The sequence below is a fragment of the Monopterus albus genome, unplaced genomic scaffold (genome assembly GCF_001952655.1).
Source record: "Monopterus albus unplaced genomic scaffold, M_albus_1.0 scaffold135.1, whole genome shotgun sequence".
In the NCBI taxonomy this organism is placed as follows: Eukaryota; Metazoa; Chordata; class Actinopteri; order Synbranchiformes; family Synbranchidae; genus Monopterus; species Monopterus albus.
The window spans coordinates 707,650-729,537 of record NW_018128015.1 but is presented as its reverse complement, the minus strand read 5'-3'; the positions used below and the strand labels follow the sequence as shown (position 1 = coordinate 729,537).

General features: G+C 40.6%; 4 protein-coding genes across 8 annotated transcripts in view; 2 read left to right on the top strand and 2 right to left on the bottom strand.

Moving 5' to 3' along the window:
• The window catches only part of tor1 (torsin family 1), an 8,543-nt gene extending 4,808 nt beyond the window's left edge, over positions 1-3,735 (top strand). For both annotated transcript variants that reach the window (XM_020613560.1, XM_020613561.1), the window contains exons 2-5: positions 1,530-1,795; positions 1,901-2,076; positions 2,438-2,565; positions 2,675-3,735. In XM_020613560.1, coding sequence (XP_020469216.1) covers positions 1,530-1,795; positions 1,901-2,076; positions 2,438-2,565; positions 2,675-2,919 — 815 coding nt within the window. In that variant the 3' untranslated portion in view covers positions 2,920-3,735. The remainder of the gene's footprint in view (positions 1-1,529; positions 1,796-1,900; positions 2,077-2,437; positions 2,566-2,674) is intronic.
• Positions 3,736-4,788: 1,053 nt separating this feature from the next.
• nsa2 (NSA2 ribosome biogenesis homolog (S. cerevisiae)) lies at positions 4,789-7,566 on the bottom strand. Its single transcript, XM_020613588.1, has 6 exons — positions 7,434-7,566; positions 6,346-6,533; positions 6,084-6,234; positions 5,786-5,965; positions 5,438-5,630; positions 4,789-5,078 (listed from the first exon to the last, which is right to left on the bottom strand). The coding sequence occupies exons 1-6, from the start codon at positions 7,434-7,436 to the stop codon at positions 5,011-5,013; spliced, it is 783 nt and encodes a 260-aa protein (XP_020469244.1). The 5' UTR covers positions 7,437-7,566; the 3' UTR covers positions 4,789-5,010.
• Positions 7,567-7,693: 127 nt separating this feature from the next.
• Positions 7,694-14,229, top strand: gfm2 (GTP dependent ribosome recycling factor mitochondrial 2). 2 transcript variants are annotated; one of them, XM_020613582.1, is made up of 20 exons: positions 7,694-8,124; positions 8,211-8,295; positions 9,124-9,169; positions 9,251-9,348; positions 9,447-9,572; positions 9,671-9,759; positions 9,839-9,927; positions 10,024-10,084; positions 10,319-10,504; positions 10,601-10,681; positions 10,762-10,910; positions 12,112-12,252; positions 12,352-12,451; positions 12,534-12,720; positions 12,813-12,889; positions 12,979-13,117; positions 13,208-13,393; positions 13,601-13,716; positions 13,798-13,980; positions 14,056-14,229. In XM_020613582.1, the coding sequence occupies exons 1-20, from the start codon at positions 8,083-8,085 to the stop codon at positions 14,182-14,184; spliced, it is 2,310 nt and encodes a 769-aa protein (XP_020469238.1). In that variant the 5' UTR covers positions 7,694-8,082; the 3' UTR covers positions 14,185-14,229. The 2 variants fall into 2 exon arrangements, with proteins under 2 accessions (XP_020469238.1, XP_020469239.1); XM_020613583.1 differs by lacking the exon at positions 9,447-9,572.
• A 143-nt stretch (positions 14,230-14,372) lies between these two features.
• hexb (hexosaminidase B (beta polypeptide)) lies at positions 14,373-21,426 on the bottom strand. Of its 3 annotated transcripts, none has more exons than XM_020613585.1 (14): positions 21,104-21,426; positions 20,793-20,944; positions 20,484-20,549; positions 20,029-20,075; positions 19,828-19,938; positions 19,637-19,738; positions 18,469-18,601; positions 18,140-18,320; positions 17,965-18,051; positions 17,806-17,878; positions 17,153-17,324; positions 16,023-16,113; positions 15,800-15,904; positions 14,373-14,641 (listed from the first exon to the last, which is right to left on the bottom strand). In XM_020613585.1, exons 1-14 carry the CDS (start codon positions 21,352-21,354, stop codon positions 14,578-14,580), a joined length of 1,635 nt encoding a protein of 544 aa, XP_020469241.1. In that variant the 5' UTR covers positions 21,355-21,426; the 3' UTR covers positions 14,373-14,577. The 3 variants fall into 3 exon arrangements, with proteins under 3 accessions (XP_020469241.1, XP_020469240.1, XP_020469243.1); XM_020613584.1 differs by lacking the exon at positions 17,153-17,324 and adding an exon at positions 16,490-16,670 and having other exon boundaries at positions 14,424-14,641; positions 21,104-21,424; XM_020613587.1 differs by lacking the exons at positions 14,373-14,641; positions 15,800-15,904; positions 16,023-16,113 and adding an exon at positions 16,538-16,670.
• Between the last annotated feature and the right edge of the window lie 462 nt (positions 21,427-21,888).

Sequence of the window (21,888 nt, the reverse complement as noted above, 5' to 3'; positions counted from 1 at the left end):
TTTTTTCAGGGTCAAAGTCATCGTCCGATTCATAATAATGTTGTTCAGTGTCTCCAATTGTGTTCAGTTCCATATCCAGTCCCTCAAAAACTATTAATCTCTGTAGCAAATCACTTTCCTCATTCCGTACGTGGGTCATACTTGTTGTTGTTCCTGCTAATTGTTAGTTCCAACGCTCATTTGCCCTCGCAGATATCAATATACCTGCGTGTTTCTTCATACAGCTGAGGGTCCAGCGACCCCTTCATACTCTCCTTGTCTCGGCATACTGGTCCTCGGCGTGCTGGTCATGGGTCCTGGATTCTGGTTCCGAGGTCGGGTCACTAGTCGGTCATACCGCAGGAACGCGATGTCTCCCCTGGCCTCCCTTAACATCGGCATCAACTCCCTTCTTCTCTTCCTCACAGACTCGGTGTAATCTTCATTTATATAAATATTAGATCCTTTAAGCTTCTTTGCTTGTTGCAGTATGTGTGCCTTATCTTTCTCTTTCATCAACTTTACCATCACCGCCCTCGGTCCCCGATCAGAAGGTTTCCCGACTCTGTGAGCCCGCTCCATCTCAATTTCTTAATGAGTTTGCAGTTTATCCTTTAATATTTCCTTCACGTTACATTCCGCATCCGTCCAGCTTTCTCCAGCTGACTCCTTGATTCCCTCGAAGATCAGGTTTTTTCACTTGGACCGTACTTCCAAATGCTCCATTTTATACATTATGGCTATTAGACTCTCACAAGTTTTGTAGACATCATCCCTTGTTTCCTTGGTTTGTATTTTCTGTTCACCCATGGCTGCTTTAATCACATCCACATCTCGCTGGGTAAACTGCAAACTCGTTTATCTCCTGTATTTCTCTGGTCATGTCGTCGAGTCTCTTGTTATTTGTCTCCATAAGTAGTTGCACAGAACCTTTGAAATTGTCTTGTTGTTGGCTTAACAGTGCGGTGTACATACATCTGCTTCTTCTGCCTCAACATTCTCGTTCACTTCTGATTTATTAGCTCTTTTCCCTCTTGGAGGCATTTTAATAGTTGTAGAATTTGTTCCAAGACTTGAAAATGTAGAAGATGTGACACATGAAAACATTAGGTCAGTGCCACCAGCCATAGGCATAATGTTTCATTGCATGCACCAGATTGTATATAAATGAATAAGTAAGCAAATAATTAAGAGCCTTTTCACATCATGCTCGCTAATAGCTGACATTAATAGTCAAACTCTCCAAGTAGGGCATGCTGAATGCAAGCTTATACTTAAGGCATTAGATACAAGCTTTACACAGTGGCATATCTACCAGTGGAACAACAATGATATATCATTTTAATGTCATGTAGCAGTGTAGGTAGTGATGTAGGTAATGAATGTTTCTGTTGTTTTAAGCTGCCGCCTAATAAATAAATCATGCCATGTTGTTTTAAGCTGCCGCCTAATAAATGAATCCTAAAGCAAGGCTTGCCGCTTCAGTTAAACAGTTTTAAGTGAGGTCTTTCCAGCCTCTAATCCTGTTGACTGTGTTGTGCACTCTCTAGGTCTTGAAGTTGACCTGGAAAACAAACTGTTTGGACAGCACATTGCATCACGCATCATCTTAAAAGCTGTGACTGGATTCATGAGCAATGACAACCCCAAGAAGCCCCTGGTGCTCTCTCTGCATGGATGGACTGGCACAGGGAAGAACTTTGTTAGCAAACTGATTGCTGAAAACATTTATAAGGAGGGAATGCACAGCAGCTTTGTTCATGTTTTCACATCTACACTTCACTTCCCACATCCAAGTCAAAATCATATCTACAAGGTATGGAGTACAAATACGTAGATTAATTTTACTCTCATTTGAAACACAGTAACATAGTCTTGTTCATTTTTTGTATGAATTAAATCTGCTACCGTTTCTCCTCAGTCTCAGTTACAGCAGTGGATCAAAGGCAACGTCAGCAACTGTGAACGCTCCATGTTCATCTTTGATGAGATGGACAAGATGCATCCTGGCTTAATTGACAGCATTAAGCCATACCTGGACTACTATGACAAGCTGGAAGGAGTTTCTTTTCGAAAAGCCATTTTCATCTTCCTCAGGTGAAAAGATAAAATCGTTTACTAAAGGTTGTCAAAGAGCAAAAAAATCCTCTCAAAACGTCACACGTGGGCATACTGTGATGCATGTGTCACGTGACTTGTGCATGATCTGTAAATAGATCTTAAAGAACTGCACACAGAATTGTATGTAGACATTTGTAAATCCTGATTTTATTTGTAGATTACTGAACACACATTTAGGGTTGTAATGGTTTGAGAGTTTCACAGTATGATAACAGGCTCAGAAAATATAATATGTGTTATGTTTATTTATTTATTTAGATAAATGGAAAGCAGTGTGGCAACAACAGATAATATGAGGCAAATTCTAATACATTTCCTGTTCTGATCTTCACCATAGCAATGCCGGGGGGGACAAAATCGTACAGAAAACTTTAGAGTTCTGGAAAGCAGGACGAAGTCGAAAAGAGATTGAGCTCAAAGATCTGGAGACATTAGTCACTCTCTCTGTGTTCAATGACGACCAAAGTGAGTAGAAGTCGTATATAGTCCTATTGAGTCAGTATCATTCAGAAGCCAGCTTTGATGAGAAACATGGATTTTGTTTTTAACTACTCTTGTTAATCTCTTCTTGTAGGTGGCTTTTTTCATACAAGTCTAATTGACAAGAATCTGGTGGACTTCTTCGTCCCACTCCTGCCCCTAGAGTACCGACACGTGGTCCAGTGTGTCCTGGCTGAGATGAAAGCCAGACAACCTCAGCCAGACAAGGACGTGGCAGACAAGGTGGCCAAAGATCTAGTCTACTTCCCCAAATCTGAGAGAATATTCTCTGTCAAAGGCTGCAAGACGATATTCAGCAAGTTGGATTACTACACATAATGTAAGCGTATGATGGACACTATTCGATCACTATGTACATTTTTAAATTTTTTTAAAGACAAACACTCTTAGCCAAATGACTAAAAAAGGAAGACGGACTGCTTTCTATGGAGTTATCTGTTCCAGAGGTGGATATCAACAGGTCATCTCCAATGTTGTATCTTGTTTACACTGAATGAAGGGGCTGATAAAAGTGCACAGTGTCAGTTGAATGAAAAAATAAGATGGGAATGCTATCCGCTGTGAAAGGTTAAGGGGGTTGATCTCCACTTTTATGTCACACTACGCTGAGTCTCTCTGAGATAATGGTGTTTTCCTGGGAGCCTCTTGTATCTAGCGGTGTCCTGTCAATGAAACTGTGGCTTATCACTGTTTGCATTTGTTTTAAGTGTACTCCATGTGTGGGTTTTTTTAAAAATACCTGCCTTATTTCTTATTTTCACAATTCTTTTTTTAGAATCTACTGAATTCTTTTACACAGCCACTGTATATATGAGTCCTTTAACAGTCAATGTTGGACTTGGTGAATGAGGTGGGGTAGTCGGCACAGCAGAGCTGCTTGTAAATAAACACAAACAAAAGTCTCACTGTTCAAATACAGCAAAACTTGATGCAGAAAACTGTTTATACAGTATTTATTATATTAAAATCAGTAGCAAGATGGTCCTTCTATACTGTGCAGACATACTTTTAATATCTAATTTGGTAACATTACAGGTTCTGTTACACATAAGGATAAAGGTAATCACCTTTATTGGCCAAGTATGTTGCACACAAGGAATTTGTTGCCAGTACAGAACCGATGGCAGACATCTGCGGCGCCACCACCTCAACCGATGGTTCTAACCAATGGGGGGGGATTCAGTGTCTTGCCCAAGGACACTTCGACACGTGGACTGCTGGCACTGAGATTCGAACCTTCAACTGCTCTATCACTGCACCACTGTCGCCTCCCCAAAGGGAAGTGGCCTGTACGGGGAGTAATTACATGAGTAATATATTATGGATATTACAGATAGTCTGTTGTGAAATATCCAGGTTTTATCTAACAGACTACTGTGACTGGAGCAGCATCATCTGTGCATAAACTCAGGATAGTATCCTTACCAAAACCTTCTAATTCTTAAACATGCAAAATAGTAATGGTATTGTATATTGCCAAAATAGTTCAAATTTTTTTTTGATCTACTCTTGCAAAAAAAAGGTTTTTCAAAGTATAGTACTTTCTGTACTATATTTTGTCTTTATAGGAAGAAGTGTTAAGTCACATGAAATGTTCTGTTGGTTTCTCAATCGAAACTACAATAAAAAAGTAATGAAACATTTACTATACAGTTACTCATACTTTCATGTGACTGAACACTGTTGGATGGATGTAAAGCTAAAATTTGTTTTCTTGTTGTAAATGCCAAACAGAAAAACAGATCCCACATAAAGTCGAATATTTTCTTTATGTTGCTGTTTCTGATGCCTGTAGCCACAGGGTGATGGTGCAGAGCTTTAGGCAACAGGACTATAATATAATGAAAGCTGAAAATGTTGACTGAAATAAATAGTTAAACACTACTGTGCAAAGTGCAACTTTAGGTTCAAGGCTAAATTGAAGAAGAAAAAAAAAAAAGTCCTCCCACCGCAGACAGGCTATGTTCCTGAGCCTCTGGGGGCTTGGGCTGCGGTAAAGAATGTATCCGAAATTAAGTAAACTCAGTAAAAGAGCATGTTTGTCATAGCATTAACTGAACATTAAACATTAACCTTGATTCATTTTTTAGGATTGCTCAACCCATGCTTTTCATATTGCCCTGCTTTTCTATGATTTTAAAATGTATATTCTTGCAACTAAGCAAAGAAAATGAATTCACAAAATGATCTGCTGTCATATTAACTTTATTTATATCAAACACATTCATCTCCCCATCTTTTCCTTTGAGAGCTTTCATTCCAAAATCAGTTTTGCCAGATGCATCATCGGCGATCTTCTGACACTCCTGTGATTTGAAGCCCATTACTTGTCATGTCTTGCTTTGTGGTGATCTTTGCTCCTCGTGTAAACTGAGTTACCAGGCACAGTCTGTGTAAAGGTGGAGACTCTTACACCAGCAGAACTGCATTGATGCAACCGTCATTCTCTGGGTTATTTGTCACCTGGGCATATTTACCTAGAAATTCAAAATATTTTAGTTACAGATTTGTCATGTACCACATTGTCGGCACTACATTATTACATTTTGAAAAGTTTGCCGACTGAATGTAATTATCTTTTTTAAATTGTGCATAGTAACCTTGCAATTCAGTAGTTGGACAGGAGAGAACATTTTTCAAGCTGATGTTATTTCTACCATTTGGCATCTTTTACAAGCACATGCATGCTAACAACTAAAGATACACATCACCGGGTCCATTAGTAATTGCCTTAATGAGACTGTTTATTATTTACACCGATTTTACTGAATTGGTCCTGAAAGCAGAGAACAAAGTGATTAGTGCAGTGCATGTAAATGAACTGACCCTCACTCACCCCAGATAACCTTTCCTCCTTGTGTGACCAGGCCCAGCTCGCTGACGTTAACCTCTATGACGGTTCCTTTTGTGATGACTCCCAGAGAGGTGTAGAGAGGTGAGGAAGGGTTCTTCTTCACTCCGAGTATGGGCAGGCAGAATGTGGCCTTCAGCTCTGGATGTGTGACATGAGCCTTTTTAAAACGCAAACCCTAAAGCAGAACCAGGAGAAAGGCATTAGGAGTGAGGTACTTAAAAGGGAAGTGCACAATTTAACTTTAACATTACCCCTAAACGCACATGGATTAGTTAGTGTAGAATGTCACATGAGTGTCACATTTCAGCTCTTAATATACTGCAACCTCACCATGGGTCTGATGAAACGTTCATATTTTGGAGGTTTACGGGTGAAGCCATCGCCGACAAAGCAAACTTTGGTGACCATTCTCTTCCAGGCTTTCTTTTGTCTCTTTCCAGTTCTGATGACTTTAAGGACTTCTGTCTCTCCTTGGGCACGCACCTTTGGCAGGGGCACCTCCCATTTACCCTAAAGAAAACATTATACACTTGTGTGTACAAACTGATTCACAAACGTGTATCACTAGGAAGTCTTCCCTGTGGAATGTTACTAGACAGCCTGCTAACAATTTTCAGTGGATACTTACAGCCTTCTCTTTCCTCTTCTGTTTGATCATGTTGGAGAGGACCTTAGCACGGGATTGTCCCTCTCTGTCCAGCAGGTAGGCTGGCACTGCTCCCTCTGGGGTCTTGTCGTCATTCTTCTGCTTAGTCTTCCTCTGTTCATGCATTTTGATGCTGTAAAGATAGAAGTCAAAACACTTGATTTTTATTTGGTGTAATCTTATTTTTAAAACGGTCAGCATTAAAAAAAAAGACCAACTCAGTTGTTCCTTCGTCTATACTCACGTCTTCTTCATCTGGATCTTCTCGGCATGTCTCTGTTTGTGGTACAGTTTGGCCTTTAAACCGATCAATTTCCTGGCTTTGTGGGACCGCTCATGGGCCTCACGGCTCTCCTTCTTCCTTTTCTTTTCATGGTGGTCCAGACGGTAGCCGTGCCGCTTGCGGTGTAACTCGATGTGCTCGTTCTGGGGCTACACAAGAAAATGAAACATAATTCACAGCTTTCATTTCTACAAAAGGAATATCAGATAAAGATCATCAATTGTGGAGCAGCATGGCAGCCTGATTTACAGTGTAGGTTTAACATCCATTAAAACAGGCTATGTTGGTCAAGTTTACATTTTTTCTTGGATAAGGTGGTAAACTCTTATGCAACAAACAGGATTCTAATAGTGACCCTTAAATGTTGCATTCATTTTTACTAACTAATTTAAACTGTAAGATTCCCATTGATTAAAATATTTTCTAGAGCCTTATTATGAAGCAGTCAATCAACAGAAAAAGATGTTTCAGTCATTTTACAAAGAAAAATACCCAAAATTCTCTAGTTCCAACTTCTCAAATGTGGGGATTTGAAGATGGCACTTTTGGTTCAGAGAAATAAAACCATGCCCTGACACACAAAAAATAATGAAATAATAACTTAATTGCAGCCCAAGTTATTTATAAATTTCAAAATTAAAGCAAAATTTATAACCATATATATATATAAATAGTAGGTGCTCTCAATCAAATCTACACTAGAAAAAGGTTATATATAAATAGTAGGGGCTCTCAATCAAATCTACACTAGAAAAATGTCACACGGATGTTGCATTTAAAGGCATTCAGATAAATGAAACACCGTTGAGATGTCCAGAACTGAAAACCACAGCATATAAAACTGGTAACTTTCATAAAAGCCAAACTTTAATGGCCATACACATATTTACACTGCACCTCTGTCAATGAAGGTGAGCTAGTTCCGTCTGAACACTTTATACACAACAGCAGAGCAGCGACCCTGCCACATGTAAACCAACGCTAAGTCTAACATGTAAAATAGCCCGATAAAAGTCAAACAACGGGATTTAAAATGTTTGCTTTCTTACCATTTTGTGTTTAAGGAGTTACGTGTTACAGTGACCTATTCTTAAAGCCTGTAGCTGGAAAAGATGTTCAATATTTGATGTTTTTGTTCTCAAGGCTGGGGACTTTCAGATGTTCTTTCCCCGAAGCCAGTAATAAAAGGAAGTACGTCACCGTGATGTAAAGGGTTGTCCGTTGGTAAACGGCTTCGGTTTAACAAAGGCTTACAGCGATGTGATACTGGTCAATATTTAATTACATAAATTGCACAAATGACACAATTTTATACAATTAAAAGTAACTTAAAGTTCCCACTATTAATGGAACCAGTGTTTGGCTATATATCCGGAACCGAAAGCCTCAAACGCTTGTTCCTAGGGATGTATTTTGGAGCCGTACCTCATCAGAGCATGATAGTCATTGACATTTTAAAAGATTATGCTTTTTTGTAGGATATTGTAACTTGTTTTACTATTTCCAGTTTTGGATACCTTAATTTGTAATCTATTGATGACAACGATAGTCTATTTTCACTGTGCTAGTGTTGCAATAGCAAATGGGCTAACACTGCTCCTACCAGGCTTCTCTTTATCTAACATTCCTGCACCTTGGCTCACCTGACGCTTTGCCTGATTCTAAGGGAAAATCTCGGAAGATAAACAGCCATTAAATATGCGTGTCCGAGGCTTTCGGGCATTTAGTAGGATGCTTTGGGTAAGATATAATCCGCCTGTGCTGTCTGTGATGACTGTTGGTGTTACATCATGTTGACTTCGTGATATGACCGCTGTCCTTCACAGGGAAGGTCTTTATTAAGTGCAGGGCTCCAGTGCCTCAGATGTAGAGTGAGATGCCATGTAAAAAGACAATACAGCTTTTGTCAAGGTACGTTGTAACTCCCGTTGGCGGACGTTTTTACTAGCTTATTAATTGATTGAGTAACAGGAAACTAGCTGCTTCAAATTTAGGTAGGCTAATCAATTTCAGAATCAGAATCGGCTTTATTGGCCAGGTCTGTTGGACACACCAGGAATTTTGTTGTGTGTTGTTATGCGCTGTCAGTGTTAGGCATGAGTGCTAATTTATTCTCTAAAGGGGTTTGTGTCTCCAAATTCATCTTGAATGAAAAGCTGCTAATACCTGGTGGAGAGGGCGCAAATTATTTGATGTAACTGAGGCACACGGCTGCCAATTACATAGTTAGATTCACTTTCCTGGTTTAAATAATAATAAAAAAATAAAAACATTTAGGATTCAGTTCATCATTCATCAGGTATAAAACTATATGTCTGCTGGTTTAATTTTTGCAGACGAGTGTGGAGTTTTTATGCATTAAATCTTATATTTTGACAAAGTAGTCTAACAACCTCAAGGTGCATTTAGTATCATATGACATTTTGTCCCCACACAGAAGTTCATCTGAAGAACATATCAAATCAGTGATTAGAAGAACATTTGCCAGACCACACGAATATGATCAAAAGCTCCAGAACTACTAGTACATGAAATTTGCCAGCTGTTGTTTCCAAAGTCTAAAAATTCAATTTGAACCTGAACATGTACTCTTTTTTTAAGGGTGCTGTTTGATCAAATAGATGTAAAACTTGCAATGTGCTTTTTTTGTTTACTTTGGACCTAAATCAAGAAATGGATAGCCTGGTAAAATCGCAGATTCAGTCAGATTATCATTATCATTCATGTTCACTGTCATAGATGATGTCAAATCATTGCGGGCTGTCGTCAACCCTGACATATCCAAGTAAGTGATTGCCTTCTGCAAACAGTTTTTGAAATGCCCTGTAGATTCAGCTCCATGTTAATCTCTATACTGTACACACAGGATCCGAAACATTGGCATTATGGCCCACATCGACGCAGGAAAGACGACAACCACAGAGAGGATGCTTTATTACTCCGGCTATACAAGGGCACTGGGAGGTATGTGGATGTTTTTTGTTCCTTATTACCCTATAGATTGTTTTTGTTTGTTTGTTTGTTTCTGTGTGTCAGTGTAATTCTTTTTCTGTTACTTTTAGATGTAGATGATGGGGATACAGTCACAGATTTTATGGCTCAAGAGAGAGAGCGTGGCATTACCATACAGTCAGCAGCAGTCACATTTGATTGGAAGGGCCATAGAATAAACCTTATAGACACACCAGGTAGAGATATTATGTAAAAAGATCCTTTTAAGAATAAACACTTCTAATGGAAGTAAGAAGAAGTAGAGACTCAAATTTGACTCTCTCTATGAACGCAGGACATGTTGACTTCACTCTGGAGGTGGAGCGGGCACTTCGTGTTCTTGATGGAGCTGTTGCAGTGATTGATGCCTCTGCTGGTGTGGAGGTGAACCCACTGCTTCTTTGAGTTTGTTTGAATAGACAGTTGGATTATCTAATTGGCTTTGCTCTGAAAACACCAACAGGCTCAGACTCTGACTGTGTGGAGACAAGCAGAGAAGCACCACGTTCCCTGTGTTTGTTTCCTGAATAAGATGGATAAACCTGCAGCCAAGTGAGTTAACTCAACTCTCCTACTAATACACTTTGTTTTTTCTTTTATTATTTTTAGATATTTAACTGGGAACTCTTTTTAATTTATTTCTTTCAGCCTGGGTTTTTCTATTGAGAGCATAAGACAGAAGCTGAAAGTCAACCCAGTCCTTCTGCAGGTATGAAACTACTGATAAGAATACAGGTACATAATTTAGTGATCATTAGTTCACAGTAAGTTATTACAACAAAGGTTGAACAGGTTTATTAATAATAAGATCCATAAGTCAAGACTTCTTTTTTAATTACTGTATAATTTGTGATGACTGAATTGAAAAACAATATAAAGAAAGTGTGTGTAATGAGAGTATATCACCATGTATTTTACTTGTCTCATGAATCTTGTTTCACAGATTCCTATTGGCAGAGACAAAAACTTCACAGGTGTGGTCGACTTATTAACCAAGCAGAAGCTGATGTGGAAGCTAGGATCTATGGGAGATGATGGACGCATGTTTGAAAGCAAACCTCTCAACCATTCCAAGGAGTCAGACCTCCTGCAGGAGGTCAGGGAGGCTCGGACGGCTTTAATTGAACAGGTACACACCATAACATTTACAACAAAGTTGATCATTTTCAGTAATAACATTTTGAGTTGTTCCAGACCTTTTTCAGGTTTGTCTTCTCAATCCCAGGTTGCTGATCTGGATGATGAGTTTGCTGAACTGTTGTTAACTGAATTTAGTGACAATTTTGATGTGGTTTCTTCAGTCCAAGTGAGTAATGTATGATCCCAGTGTATAAAGCAGCAGCGGTACTGGTGAGTGGAAAGTAAACTGGTCTAATGTGTCCTCAGCTCCAAGAGGCTGTGCGGCGGGTCACCCTGGCCCGTAAAGGCGTTCCAGTTCTCTGCGGGAGCTCTCTGAGGAACAAAGGTGTTCAGCCTCTTCTAGATGCCATCGCTGCTTACCTGCCTGCCCCCAATGAACGACACCATGACGTGGTGTGAGTAAACTCTTTAACATACAGTATGACTAACTTGGGCCAGAACTGGCATAACACTGAGTATTTGCTCTGCTTTGCAATACTGTGGATAGGTTGATAGTGTTTTTACAAGTTTCATATTAAGTTGTATTATGTAATTTGTTATTTATTCTTCATGTTCATACATTGTTTGATTGAATGAGTAAGCAGTAAAACAACCATAGCTATGAGACACGGCCAATCCCAGCTGATGCCGGCTGGGATTGGCTCCAGCCTCCCCATGACCCCGTTGGGGGGAGCGAGAGAGAGAGAGCTATGAGACACTCCCTGTAAGGAAGACTCTGCTAGTCTGAAGCTGCAATGAGATAAACTCAGACTATTTTCATCTTTACTTTAATTTTATGGACTGTTGCAAAGGAAAGATTCTTTGTCTGGTGACTTAGTTGGGATTGAACTTAACCACAAGGAATGTTGGCAGTTGGTTTTAATTTGGAAAGGAAAACCAAGTCGATGAGGCAGCGACTGGAGGCCTGCACTCGTCTTTTGATTATTTTAGATTATTCCTATAAGGGTTTATTGTCTGATGTCAGCGGTCTTTAATCCAGTGATGGGTGTGATTGCTCTCCTCTTCTGCATACTTATTGTTGGCTGTGTAGTAGTTTTCCTTGTTATTTGCAATTTAATGATATGAACATATCTGAGAAGTTTAGCAAAACTGATTTACAAATATCTTCTCTGATAGTGCATGTGAATAATTTGTGGAAATTATTGGCAGTTGGCTGGATGATCCATTTATGTAAACCCTAAAATCATATTAGCATTGTTCTTCATGCTGTTACGAAAAATATACATATATACACTCACCAGCCACTTTATTAGGTACACCTTTATGCAATTCAATGCAACACTTCCACCTTAACATCTGTTTTTATGAAGCTCAAAATGGTTCTGTTTTTGGTGAAATTGTCATAAATGTATAAATTCAATTGTATGTTTATTATTGAGGTCATAGTTAAAGGTGTTGTTGTACTGGACTACATTATATTCAGAGGTGTTCCTAATATTCTAAGCCTCTCGTGTACTGTATGTAGCTGGGGAGGACAAAAATACAGACACACCTCTGAACATGAATGGATTGTTGTACAGGTGTACTTAATAACATGGCCAGTGAGTGTACATTTGATCAGACTATAAGCCCTGTTCATCATTTATCATCCCACAGGCAGTGGTACAAGGATGATTTATGTGCTCTGGCCTTCAAGGTTGTCCATGACAAGCAGCGAGGTCCTCTGGTGTTCCTTAGGATCTACTCTGGGACTCTGAAATCACAGACTGCTGTCCACAACATCAACAGGAACAGCACGTATGTAGTGAAACAACCCTGACTGAACTCTGACCCGTTGATCAATTTTGACCCAAATTATTGCTTTGTTAAAATGTTTTATTTGTATCATGTCTGTAGTGAGAGGATGAGCAGGCTGCTTGTGCCGTTTGCTGATCAGCATGTAGAGATTCCCTCAATGACAGCAGGAAACATTGCACTAACTGTTGGACTGAAGCAGGTAGAGCACCACACGCCATATTTGATATTTGCTATGTTGAAGGCTTTCCCCCTCAAAAGTTTATTTCCTTGTTTCACTTAAGACGGTCACAGGCGACACCATTGTTTCATCCAAGGCTTCAGCAGCAGCCGCAGCCCATAGAGCCCAAAATGACAGCGGGACGGGGAAGAAGCAGGGGGAACATGCAAGTGTGGTGCTTTCAGGAGTGGAGGTCCCCGATCCTGTCTTCTTCTGCACTATAGAGCCACCCACCATGTCCAAACAGGCTGGTCAGCAACAGTAATTATATAGTTTTTCTACATGTGCTCCAGCAACCTTGTATTTACTTAAACACTTGTTTTTTTTTTTTCTTTTCTGAAAGATCTTGAGAATGCACTTAACTGCCTCCAGCGAGAAGACCCCAGTCTCAAAGTCAGGGTCGACCCTGATTCTGGGCAGGTAATATTTGCAAAATCGTTACATTAGCCGAGATGGTATTTGGTCAGAGCATCTGCCACAGTTAAATATCCTTTCCTCTCTATCCGCAGACTATTCTGTGTGGGATGGGAGAGCTGCACATCGAGATCATCCATGATCGAATCAGAAGAGAGTATGGCATCGAGACTCACCTTGGACCGCTACAGGTGGCTTACAGGGAGACCATTCTGCATGAGGCCTCCACCTCAGGTACAACCAACATCTATTAATTGGAGCATTAGGTGGGGGAGTCCCAGTTAATGTTCCTGTGTGAATTTTCCTGCTTATCTTTTGATGCAGATACACTGGACCGTACAGTTGGGGAGAAAAGACATATTGTGACAGTGGAGCTGGCCGTCAGACCTGTAGACATCCCCTCTGCTGGTGATTCATGTGAATTAGTTTTCACAGAAGAATTGGAGGAGAAACTCTCCCAAGAAATAAAAAATACAGTGGAGAATGGAGTGCACAGCTCGTTTCTTCAAGGTAATACTGACTAAACCTATTTGTTCTCTTATAAGACCCTGAAAACTGTTGAACTTTAAACACTGTGTGCACGTTAAGCTTTATTTAATTAGGAAAAGTCACTGAGATAAAGATCTTTTTTATGAGAGACTTGAGAACAGTACATCCTGCCCTTTTGAACTGTCTGCAAACAAACTAATAGCTTTCAGTGCCTTCTTCCATCTTCAGGGCCAGTGCTGGGTTACCCTGTACAGGGTGTATCTACGCTGATCCAAAGTGTCAACATGGAGCCAGGAACATCACCTGCCATGGTGTCAGCCTGCGTGTCCCACTGCATGCTTAAGGTAAAGCATTGTGGGTTCCTGCCTTTAAATTGTAAACTACAGGGCTATCAGTACATAAACCACACGTTTGTTTGAATGCAGGCCCTGAGGCTAGCAGAAGGCCAGGTCCTGGAGCCCGTAATGGCACTAGAGGTGACAGTCGGGGAGGAACACCTTAGTCCTGTGCTGGGGGACCTAGCCCAAAGACGCGGTACCATCCGAGACATCCAGAGTCGCCATGACAATAAGGTGCTGCTAGCAACTGTGCCCTTGGCTGAGATGATGGTAAGTTGATCTCCAGTTCAAACATTGTGTCTGTAGGGTTCTGGTTTGTCTAATCAAATCTGTTTTCGTGTAAAGGGATATTCCACTATCCTGCGAACACTGACATCTGGCAGTGCCACCTTCTCCTTGGAGCTGGACACTTATGAGGCCATGAACTCACAGGACCAGAACACCCTCCTCAGAAGAAGGGCTGGTCTCTTGTGATCCCCTCTCCTCAACATGGTGCAGCTGCTTGGCAACAGGACCACTGGGCTGCGGTGACAGAGGCATGGCTAAAGCCCCAGCAGACTTTTCCAGGACTTAAAACAGTTATCAGGTGTGACTACTGGCAGTAAAATGATATTTATTTTATGACTATCCAGTGCAAGAAAGAGGACAATACAGACAGCCAATTACTTCATACCCGTGTTTTATTAACCAACATTTTATTCATAATCAATTATCAAAACATTCATAAAAAAGTGCATCTGTAAATTTAAAATTTGTTCCACTAGATGTGATTGAGTTTTGTAGAACAGATAAAGATCGTGCTGATAACAGTACATGAAACTGATTCCGTTTCCTGCGTCCAGCAAGTTGTCTTAAGTCCCATTGTTTTCAGATCCCTCTGTACTCGTGGGTACAGTAGCCGGTGACCAGCGGCTCAGCTGGGATCCCGCGCCTTAAACAGGAAAATATAGTTCAAGGAGAGATGATTTGGGATTGTTTAAAAAGTTGGTCTTCAAACAGCACATATGTGTCCACACGTATGTGAGATTAGGTTTTAGTTGCACTAACTTTTCCTGATCTCTGCTCTGACCCTGACGGTTGAGCTACATTGTATTTTATCCCTCCCTTTTTACAGTCGTCCTTTTCTGTAAACATGCACACCAGTGTTTGAGGCTCAAACTAAGCATCAATTGTCACATTAAGCTAATCAGAGTCAACATCTTTCAATGTTAGTGTATTTAAGACAAAGTTCTCTCTATTGTTATCCCAACATAGTAGTTCTTGTTGAGTTGTGGCGGAAGGATACATTCTACCGTTATACCGGTGTTAAGTCAGCTTTGTAGAAACAAATGTTAGTGTATGCCATCATATCATAAATGATAGCCAAGAGAGGCAGCATTTACGTGAGTAAAAAGACTGTTTTGGTAACAGCAATTGCATGCGACTACTAGACTGTATCCCTCCGCCACAGCTCAGCAGGGAATTACTATCCAGGGAACGAAAAAAGGGAGGTTTGTCCTAAATAAACTAACTTTGAAAGATACCTATTCCACTTAGCTCAGCTGCATCTGAGCCTTAGATGATCTTTGGGGTGCATTTTTACACGAAGGCTGTGGTTTCCTTAATTTTTTAGTGTAGGGTGGGGTGTAAGAAAAGAAATACCTCAAGTAAACAGAGTTAAAACATATGATTTACATCAGTCCTACTCAGGCATCTCTTTTGAAAGTGTTTTATCATTGGTGGGATACTGTTCAGTGCAGCTGGTAATTACCTCGCTGTCTATTTGTCGTAGTTTGACTGTAGTTTCCCCCTTCACATGTTTCTGTGAGCTTTTTGTACAGAAACACGTGAAAAGGGAAACTACAGTCCAAAACTATGGCAGACAGACAGCGAGGTAATTACAGCGTATCCCACCAGTGATAAAACAAATTAAAATGACACACTTTCAAAGGAAATGCTTGAGTAAGGCTGATCACATGTTTTAATATATAGTCCCTGTATGAGGATTGCTGAAAATACTATTAATATGGAAAATGACCAGCCTCATCTTTTAAGACAATATGATAGAATTTGATACTGATGTAAATGAATAACGACTTCAGAAACTTACTCCACCATACGACAGCGGTGCATGGACAGTCTGCTGAAGGCATCGTTGATGTCAGTCACGTCCTTGGAGCTCCACAGTCGCTCGGCCACAGCACTAGCACGAGGCCTGGCAGTGATGGAAGGAAAATTTAAAAAAAAATAAATAAATAAAAAAATCAATCATGTCACATGTCGAGGTTCAAAAAAACATTTTCAGATAAATGCTAAGGAATCACGAGCCATACCACAGTCTGGGTGTCAGGTTGGTGGCATCCACGTACTCTCCCCACAAACAGGCTTCTCCACCAACCACAAGCTTTTTCTGTGCTTCAGTTCCTGTTTTAAAATGTTGTATGATTAGATCAGACAGCCCATCCAACATCCACTGGACAAGAGTAATGAATGAAATATAATGCATAATTTAAATGAAGTACAATTCTATGGTGCTTTTCTTTAATTACAAAATAGAGATGTTTACCTACATTCATTCAACAGGCTTACACATAAACCACAGGAGGGACAGACAACTTGATGATACGTGTGCCAAGCGTCAGACAATGCAGCTAAGAAAATGAGTCTGATCAACTACAGCACAATAAAACATTCATATGCCTGAGGTAGACTCCCTATGTAAACACTGTCTAAACAGGAATTAACGAGTCAGAATGGGCAGAGAAAACCATCTCACTAAATCAATCATGCAGAAACGAACCCTTGAAATCCTGCGGGTCAGCCTTATAAAAGCCCAGCCAGTCCTGGCCGTAGGTGACACGGTTCAGGTACCAGGGAGTGGACAGCAGGGTCTGGTACCCTGCAGATGTAATTCTTGCCATCTCATTCTGGTATTGCTGCTCAGTTCCTTTCCAAATGTGGATAATTGTATCTTGTTTCAACTGCACAGCACACATACAAGTATCAGTAGCAGCAAGATAAATGAGATGTAGTTAATTAAAGACGAAAAGGTCCGAGCGTCCCTTTTGAGACAACTGCTCATGGACCATTTAAACTCTTTACAGAACATGACATCACGCCTGACTGATGGATTTGAACCCATGATCCAGGATCAGGTGTGCACCCACGTGCCAGTTTTTACTCATTTACTTCTCATTTGAGTATTCTGAGTATTTTGATTAGGTCATTGTTTCATCAGGATTGGGCCTATATAGTGGTGAACAACATCAGAAAGCACCAACCACACTGCCCCATGTTCACCTCATGTGTCTGTCTTTTTCTCCTTGTCACCGCTGTGCACTTTTTAAATGTAAGCCTGTTGAACAAAATCCATACTTTTGTCTCAATAAATCATGCCCAAATAAGAGAGTTCCTCCAGTACATGAACTAATTGGACATAAGACGCATATTTATGAAAACTGACCATTGAAGTTGAGTGGCTCAACCTTGTAGTAGTTCTTCCAGTCCTGTCCGTAGCTAATATAATCTAGGTACCATGGGGCGGAGAGGATGGTGGCGTATCCTGCTGCTGTCACCTTGCCGATCTCATTAGACCCATCATTGATCCACACATGCACTACTGTGTCTGGCTTTAGCTGGAATTGTTACAAGCCAAGTTTGACATTTTAGGAAATAGTCTATCCATTTCGTTGCAGATAGATAAGATGGTGACCACCCTCATGTCTATGTGCTAAATATGAAGCTACCAAAAGCTATTTGCTTAGCTCAGCACAAAAGCTGTCAAACAAAGAAAAATCAGGTTAAACTGGCTCTGTCCAAAAACCACAAGCTAGGCCTAGCAGCACCTCTGAAGAGGCCTCTCATCAACACATTAAGTTGTGAAAACAAGCTGCTTCCATTCCGTGCTAAGCTAACAGGCTGCAGGCCTTTTATTGCAACTTTCAGCAAGAAAGCCAATTATTTCCCAAAATGTCAAATCATTCTTTTTATAACAGAATGAAAAACAAACAATAGTGATGAAGGACTTATTCAAATTTCACCCAAACATCTTGGTTTAGTTAGCATATATGGTAAATAACTTTCATATAGTATTACGTATTATTTCTCTTTACTTACCTTAACACCATTGTCAAAGACCTCCTGCCAGACCATGTATCCCTTCTTTGTAGTGGTGACGATATCCAAGAGTCTGTCGGATCAAAAAAGGTGACATCTCTCAGATAACCGCTCTGCTGCTGAACAAGCAGCATATTTAATCAGACCACAAGAGCCCACCTTTGGATGTAGAATGATTCCAGCTTGCTGTAGTCTTTTCCAAAGCCTTGCTGATCCATGAACTTCTGAATGTCCGGGTTGGACTTCCTGCAGTGCGGAGCAAAATCAGCCAGTGTTAAGTGCTGTCATCATGAGGAGTGGTTTCTGACACTGTGACACACACACACACACTCACCAGCAGGAGAAGTCCACCTCATCACCTCCCAGGTGAATGTAGGCATCAGGGAACACGGTGCTGATCTCCTGGAAGAGCTTGTTCATGAAGTCATATGTGGTGTTCAGGATGGGGTTCACTGGCCCGAAGGAGCCAGAGGGTGCGGAGCCAGAGTAACAGGGTGTGAGCAGGTCCTTTTGGCCTGAGATGGAAAGACAGGAGATGAACGTTTTCAGGTATACCACTACTGAATGCTTCCAGGGATTCTTTCAAAGTCAGGCATTTCTTTTTACAATGAATCCAACATACAGCAGGGCAGTGACACTCAGGATTTCTCTCTACCAACTCACCATTACCCCATGACTCCGTGTGTCCAGGAGTGTCAAACTCTGGGATGACGCGGATGCCTCTCAGACGGGCAAACTCAATCACCATCTGCACATCAGTGGCTGTATACACGTGTGTGTATGGGTGGTAAGCTCCCTGTCAACAGTTGGATGAATGAGCTCTTCAGGTGGATCGTGACAAATGCAACATCCATATGAAAAATGCCACTCGACTTCGATTTAACCAGTGGTGGAATGTAACTAAGTACATTTACTCAAGTACTATCCTTAAGCACAGTTTTGAGGTATCTGTGCTATAACTGGAGTAGTTTTTCCTCAGTAGCTTTTGTACATTTCTCAGAGCAGAAATCTCTAAACTACTTGTTCAACCTCCACATCATTTAAGCAACGTTATTGTTGTTAACAAATTGAAAATGCTCTGGGACATTCATGTAGCTGCTGCAATGACATTACTGTAAAAACAGTTAAAGCGTAAATGTAAATACTGTCCAATCTTTTGCAGTTTTCCAAAAATGTACAGCAACGTAAAACTTTCTACTGTTGAAACTGATGTCATACCGATAATGTGCAGTCTCGTGTATTTTCAGTCATCATCAAAAATGAAAATACATTTTACATTACAGTGTTGTATTGACAGCATGACTAAACATTCTGACTGCCATGTTCGTAAACTATGACACAAGGACTTGTCATTCTCACAGCATTGTCGCTGACACAACTATCTACTTTTGAGGGATAAACTAAACATTTTGAGCAAGTGACACACTTTTGCAGCTAATCCATCGTGCGGTGCTGTTTGTACAAATTATTGAGAAATGCTCTTAATGCTTTGTAAATATCAGGGATGTTTAGAGAAATGTACAAAAGCGACAGAAAAACTGTAAAACTAGTTCCACCTTTACCAGCTGCAACATCAAATGTGATGTACACACTTGTGCAATAATATGATGCATGTTTAATGTGAAGTTTGCCGGCCTTCATAAGAAGTACTTTTACAGTTGGTACTTCCATATATATTTTGATGTTAGTACTTTTGTACATTTACTTAACATTTTCAGTGCAGGACTTGTAACAGTATTTTTACCCTGTGCTGTCGCTACTTTTACTTAAGTATCCAGTCTGAGTACTTCTTCCACCTCTGGAGTTAACACCGGTAATCAGTCTTACTGACCTGCTTGCTCAGCTGTGGGAATGTGTGGCTCATGTAAGGGAAGGATGGATCGTCGACAATGTGCCAATGGAAAACGTTGAATTTGTTCATCGCCATTGTTTCCTGTATAAATGCAGAAACAAAGAACACTAATTTAAATACTGAATAAAACAAAGAGAAAGAGAAAACAAACTAAAGTCTTACTGACGTACCAGGGTAGCCAAGATGATTTTAACGGGCAGGAAGTGCCGAGAGGTGTCCAGTAAAATGCCTCTATGTGCAAATCTGGGAAAGTCACTGATTGCTGTTGAATTGATGGTTTTCTGAAAAGATGCACAGATAAAACCAGCTTGAGTTAAATGCAACAAAATGTCCTTATGACAAAAGAAACAGTTGTAATGTCTTTCACTTACAGTTCCATACTCATCTTCATACACCAACTGGCTAAAGGTCTCCAGACCTAAGAACAACAGAAATTCATTTTGCAATCTAAAGATCATATAATGTTCTTGGATGTTTTTATGAAACCATAAAGTTCAGATTGCTGTTAACCGATAAACCACCTTAGACATGTGAGCAAAGTTCCACAATAACCAACTGTAATTTTATGTTGCAGGGTGAAGTTTGCATCACAGAATGTATAAAGCCACATCAGACTTTCATCAACAGCTTTTGAATGTGCATGTGTCATAACAACAGAATGTATAAAGCCACATCAGACTTGTGAATGTTCATGTTTCATAGCAAAAACACAGAAATATACCGTACACATTCAACTTATGTCTATGAACATGTGATTGTTAGTTGTTCCCCTCATGCAGTTTACTTTGAATCGGTGCAACAACAGGCAAAAAAAACACAATCCTACCACGCAGGGCTCCCCAGACCTTCGGTGCCTTCAGGATAGCATATGGCTGATCCACTGACAGTTCATCTGTGGACACAAACAGGTGTGCTTTTACACCGTTGTCAGAGTTTGACAGATGGTTAATATGGTTTGGGGTCTTATGGGTGGGGAGGACCTTAAACATTTGGTTTCATTCTGTTGATCCGTACTTCCCATCCAGGTAATCTCTAATTCATCTAACAAGTCACGAGTTGCACAATCACTGTGCAGACGTTGCAAAATGACCATCATGATCAAGTCTGATAACAATGAGGAAGAGACGAGACTCACATGACTCGTCAGATGAGACACTGGGCAAACTGTCGCATTCAGAGTCAGGTGATGTGATCCACACCTGCAGCTCTGACAACTCAGCGGGACCCCCTGGCCTGTTTTCACTCAGCCCCCGATGTTTAGCACTGCCAAACATGTAGTCATAATACCTGTTGAAAGAGACACACAGGTGTTTATCATGCAGTGACTGGTCCCGAAATGCAACACCTGACACAACAAACTACACGAGGGACGCACCAAACTAAAAGCTAAAAACACTCAAAGGTAATAACACAGACAACACAAGCGTCAGAATTTCAGGTTCTCACCTATAGTACGCGTCCTGCAGCGGGCTGCAGCTCGGGCCAGCTGATGACTCTTTGGAGTCAACAATTGCGAAACTGTTCTTGATTAACTTGAATGACTGCTCCGAAATTTTCACCGCCTGTGGCAGAGGCCACAAAGAGCCGTATTTTGAAGCCCGAACGGGTTGAGGCTCTTCATCGAAGTGGTAGCGTCGCCGCCCGTAGCAAAAGCTCAGACCAAGCAGCAGAACAGTAAGTTTCACAGTAATGAACATTTTGACGGCAGGCGGCAAAATCACAAGACCCGGCTGTCGCACCGCAGCATTATGGACTGCACAGCTGGGCGGGGCTTCCCATGCGGAAGTGGAGTGTGTGCAGTATTTAAAGGGGAACGTCACGAATGTTGCCCTTATTTTGAGAAAACAGTGCGAAAGTATTTAAACATTTTTAATTCGACATTAAACATATGAAATTAAATTGCAATACAACAAAAATATACTTTAATTTAGCTTATATAATATCTCACTGATGTACGAGCCATGTTAAAGTGATTAGGCTATTTGATGGCAGACATGTTTTAATAAATGTTACCTGATGGAAAGTAGTAATAAGTAGCCTAAATAAAAAAATATAAGATGAAAAACTATGAATATTAGAAATGTATCCTTGTGAAGTCATTCAGCCTAATAGATGTACAGAGAAGTAGTCATTTCACTGTACTGTGATTGATAAGCCCTTTATGAATAGAATAAAACCAACGACCGTGACGTCGCTCGGCATGGCACAGCCGGGGCCACGACCAACCACTC